This window comes from Seriola lalandi, unplaced genomic scaffold, assembly GCF_002814215.2.
Source record: "Seriola lalandi dorsalis isolate HSWRI2012SDOR001 ecotype SW California unplaced genomic scaffold, Sedor1 jcf7180002050735, whole genome shotgun sequence".
Classification (NCBI taxonomy): domain Eukaryota; kingdom Metazoa; phylum Chordata; class Actinopteri; order Carangiformes; family Carangidae; genus Seriola; species Seriola lalandi.
This window is the reverse complement of record NW_019521288.1, coordinates 1-5,304: the sequence shown is the minus strand read 5'-3', so window position 1 is coordinate 5,304 and position 5,304 is coordinate 1. Positions and strand designations below refer to the sequence as shown.

At 39.8% G+C, this 5,304-nt stretch overlaps 1 protein-coding gene across 1 annotated transcript; it reads left to right on the top strand.

Annotated features, from left to right (window-relative positions):
• Positions 1 to 2,660: 2,660 nt before the first annotated feature.
• Positions 2,661 to 5,055, top strand: LOC147819680 (uncharacterized). Its single transcript, XM_087171965.1, has one exon. The coding sequence runs from the start codon at positions 2,959 to 2,961 to the stop codon at positions 3,685 to 3,687; it is 729 nt and encodes a 242-aa protein (XP_087028091.1). The 5' UTR covers positions 2,661 to 2,958; the 3' UTR covers positions 3,688 to 5,055.
• The last annotated feature ends 249 nt before the right edge of the window (positions 5,056 to 5,304 follow it).

The following is a 5,304-nucleotide window of genomic DNA, read 5'->3' as shown; positions in this document are numbered from 1 at the left end:
CCCTCTTGCCTGCAATTGTATATAGTACAATATATTCTCCATATTCATGCCTCGATCATTTTGTTCTACGATTTTAAATGACGTCAAGTGGTGTCTATTTCTTAACCTCAACATTAGCTAAACGTTTTAGCTAAAAAGTGATATCAGCTACTTTTAATGACACAAATTGTTTGTTAAATTTTGAAGAGAAGTCAAGAAAAACATACACCACACCACATTTGTGGAAATTTGAAGATAGAGGCCTAAGAAAACTTGCTACACCACAAGTTAAATCTTCAAAATCAATAATAAGACTAAGAAATATTTGGCCATCCAGCATTTCATATCCTTAGAGAAAGAGACTGAAGGTTCAGTTTTACAGAGTATAGCTGTGTTTTGTTAGAATCACAACTGTAAGGGAAAATAAAATAGGACCTATGATGGAGCCTTGGGGTACACCACAGGAGAAAGTCGCAAGAAATGATCAATCACAATGATTTCTATAGAAAAGGCACTTTGATAACCTCTGAATCAGTCAACAGGCCTGCAAAGGTCATGATTCAAGGCTACATGACAACACAAATGCTACAGTCTGTGGTCAACTTCCTTAAACAAACTGCAGAATGTCTTTATCATCGTCTTCCTTTATAATTTCTTTGAGAAACGGTCAAATATGGGCAGGGTGCCCCTCTGAGGGTTTGGCCATGGTCAAACTCTCCTCTATAAAAATGTTGTTTCCTTCTAACTGCAATCACTGTGACAGCAACTCACACTGAGAAGAAAGCTAAGTCAACGGCATCTGTTAGACGTCTTCCTCCGCCAAGGCAGGTAAAAGATGTTCACTTGGCAAAATTTAATATAAATCACAACTTCAATTACAAATGACAAAAACTTAAATTCAAGTAGGTAAATGGGGGGTTTCTCTACAACACCAGGTGTTGTGGTCAGTGGTAGCAATTTCCATACCTTCACTTTTCAATTTAAAGGTACATTCATTGACTCTGGTTTAACACTCAAAAATCATTCATTTTGCTTGCTTTTTATGATGTTGTGAAACGTGAATTTGTCAGCGTAGCGTTAAGGTTGCTCTTGAAAACGGGTTTGAATTAAGGTTAGTACTAGTATACTTGTTTGCTTTAAAAAATATGGTTTTATTTACTGGATTTATACTTAAGTCTCATTAGTCCTGATATCTTGCAAATATTTTAAACGTGTCGCCAGATTAGATACAGTGTTTTTTCTTATTGAGCTTGAAAGTTCATTTTTCATTAGGTTAGTCGCATAATATGTGGACATTTTTCACATTATGTTATAGGCAAAATGATAAATTGAAAAAGTAATCATCAGTTTGATCGATAATGAAAAATAATCAATAGTTGAAACCCTTTATAAAAACACTTCTGTGTACTACAGTAATACAAGTAGAAACTAGAAGCATGATTTTTGTCCCTCCATCTCTTACAATGGAGGTGCACTAGGAAGTCATGTTTGAAAGGCCAGTAAAAGTAAAAATTACATATAAATTTTTACTAAGTAAAGTATCTATCTATCTATCTATCTATCTATCTATCTATCATGTTTTAGGTCTCAGATTCTGCTGGCAGCGGGTGAGAACTCCCATGATCCTGATCCTGCTGTTGTCTGATACTTTATTTGTTCACTTTTGTTTGACTCTTTGCCAAATTTCTCAACAATCAGCAAATTTTACAGATTTCTTTCTACATTTACTTTAACTAACCTCGCTGAACTTCACAGAAAAAACTACAACTAAGACCAGTTTTTAAACTGTTATATCTCAATATAAAATATTGTGTAATATGCAGGTTGTTCATTCAAACCTTGTGTTTAATAACAACAGCCTGTTATCATTATTATTATTATCACCCTCCCTGTTTTAATGCTCTGTGGTGATGCTGTTGTTAAAAACACTCAGATGGCTGGCCTGAGATGGATGGCTGTAACGCTGGCTGTGTTCCTGTCTACTGGAAACAGTTTGGCCATGGACCAGAACCAACTTTTAACAATTGTACAACAAGTTCTAGAAAAGTCAGCCAACTTTCTCTGTAATGTTGAGGAAAAACTTAAAGACCTGAACATGACATGATCCTGAGGATATGATGATGTTTGTTTCTATAACAGCTGTTTATGGATTTTCAAAGAAAATAAACTTTCTAACTCTATATCTCTATATCAATATTTCAAACAAATGATTAGTAATCTGAAGAGGAGCAAATCTTTCATCTCTTTTTTCTGTTGAGAGAACTGAACTGGTTTAATCGAATGAATTTATATCTTCTGTATGTTGATTGTCTCTTTCTATTATTCAGAGAGTTTCTATGATCAAAGTCTTTGATCGGTGCCTCCTTCCATCTGTCGTACGATCAAACATACCCACTAACATCTGTGTCTGTTTCCTCTGGCAGGTATACAAACCCCAACAATGATCAAAGGTCAGCAAAGATTTATGTAAACTTTACTTATTTGTTCATAAAACTGCTTCAGATGCTCAAAGAAACTGGTTTCAGCAGCAGTAGACACATCTGTACCATCTGTACCGCTAGCACCAGCCATGCTGGGCCGTGTCTACGGAGACGACATGCGGCTGTTGTAAACGTTCATCATTTGTAAACTGATTCGTTCAGTTCAGCGTTCACAAAAAATATATGTGTTCATGCACAACACTGAGTATTTTACAAAACAACACTTACAAGTTAAAGTTATAAGTTATAGCAGAGGACAGAAAAAGAAAAACAAAAGACTATAAAAACCCTGCTATTTAAGTCACAATATCCAAACCATTTAATTTCCAAAAAGACAGAAAATGACAGATGTCCTGAGTAACATGTAAATGAAGTAGACAGTTTTACTTAATCACTACTTCTATCTTCTATCTAACTTCCTATTGTAAATTAATATACTGTTTTAAATGACATATGGTTAACATTGTGTGCATCTGTTTCCTCTGACAGAGAATTACCCATGTTCAGTCTGGCTGTAAGCATCCCAAAGAGCGGGGAATCTTATGATGTCGGAGCAGTCCCTGACAATGGTGTGGCAGTGAAGAATGCTATGTTGAATTGTGAGGTTTACACCGGCACGAAGGTGGTAGGAGCCACACTTCTGTCAGACGTTTTCAATAAGTGTCTAAATGGACGTGTGCAAAGGCAAGATGTTCTGGATCAATGCCCTCCAGGGGTTGTGACATGGCTTGATGTTAAGAAAAAGTGCAAGGATAAAGTTGGTAATATAGATGATCATGCAGAGTACCGCACCCTGCAGGCACTCAGAACCGGACCATCCAGTAACTTTAATGATTTGATGCTATTCTTTGTTTATGCCGCTCCATGTCATCTAAGATGTACTCAACCAGGTGAAAGGGGTATTCTCAATAGCATAAAAAAGATTAAAAAGTGGGGTAATTATGCTGTGGTGTTTAAAAAGCTTTTCAACCCCAGCGATGGTAACGTCGTATCTCAGCCGTTCCGAGAACAATCTCTTCGTAACCTTGCTTCCTTAGGCAAAATCGATCTTCAGACCATTTTCCGTTGTGACAACATAAGAGGTCAGATTCAAGGTTTCAGCTGCTCCACTGGTGGTCAAGTTAGACCCTATTGTGTTTCAGATACCAAGCCTGAACAAAGTGGTGCTGGTGAGGCCAGTGGCCGAGGAGGGGTGATGAACAGACAAGGCAGTGGTAGTTTCCGGTAGAGGATATTCATGTTCCCATCAGCCACTGATGCATAACACTTTCACCTGTGCTCACCCCTCCAACAGAAGGACCAAAACTTTTCCTGACTGTCCAGCCTCTTCTCTGTACCTCCATGAGAGTGATGACCACTTCTCTGCTCCTTCCTCTAGTCCAGCAAGCTTAGTCTCGCCTTCATCAGTAGGGACCTCACAGTGCCCCCGCCTCGAAGTGCTTGAGTTCATAGCAAAGGACATTGAACATTTTGATCCAGAAAACTCTGATCAACATTTTGAAAACTACTTTAGGGAGTTAGATCACAACCTAATTGATTTGCCCCATGCAACCCAAAGGGAGAAAACTAAACTTGTGTGGAAGACCAGCTCAAAAGCAGTCCACAAGTTTATGCAATCACTGCCTCCCAGTGTCAGAGATGATTACAAAGAGCTCTGTCAAGCACTGACAGAAGAATTCTCTCCTGCTGCGGATGAGATAGAATCTTTGGTTGCAGCTTCACAAATCAAACACTCCCGCCATGAACATCCCAATGACTTTTACCAACGTTTGAGGCAGGCATATTTTCAGGGTAGGAACACACCAGGCTTAGAGGAGAACTCCACCTTCAAGTCTTTGTTCCTACGAAACCTCCATCCCTGTGTACGCACTCATGTTACACTGATGACGCATCAAGGTAAGCCCACCATGCAGGAAATAAAGAAGATGACAAAAATGGCTTGGGAAACCATGGTCAATTCCAAGGCAAGGGGGAAAACAACTGAGCCTAGCAACTCAAACACCTTAGCGTCAGACAGACATGTAACCTCAAAAGATCACCCTCAGAACAGATCGAAGGGGGGTGACAAAAGGCCACATATGGGTGCTGAGCGTAACCGCCACGCCCACAAAGTGCGTAGAGATAGGCACCCCTACAACAGGAGCAGGAGACGGCCTTACGCAGAAATTCTGGCTCAGACACAGGACCAATCAACACATGGATCAGACAATGACCACGTCATCTCTGACCATGTTAACTCAGACAGTGACAATGCCTCTGAATGTTCTTTCTTCAGCTACTCAAAGTGTTACAGCTTTGTGCCACAAGTTAAAGAAAACTTAAAGCACCGGCGCTCCAGAGTTCGCCGCACTGAGTACTGACAGTAAGTAGGCTCAGGGTACCCTACACTTTTGCAGATGGACACAATGGGTTTGTCAGCAGCAGCAGCAAACTAACTAGCCAGCCAGTGTGGGTCAGTGTGTGACATGTGACCCCCAAGGGTGTCACCAACAAAACCAGTCTTCTAGACCTCTTCTCTCTCTCTTCTCTTCTTGGCTCGCTCTGGAGAGCAGCTCCAGCCCTCTCCTCTCAGTTCTTCAAAGGGCAACAAGGCCCCAGCCCAGGTCAGCTCTGCTACCTGAGAAACCAGCTCTCTCGCTCATTTTACTCTGCTCCATTGTAAATAAATGTCTTTAAATAAATACTGGTGTGTTTAATGTTGCACAAGCGTGGATATTGCCAACCTCTACTTGGTAGAATTCCAATCCTTCAACTGTAACTTACTGTTGATTTGATAATTTGGTTATAGTTAGTAAGCTAATGGTTAATCAGAGTTCCAGATTAATGGTAATAAATTGAGACTAAA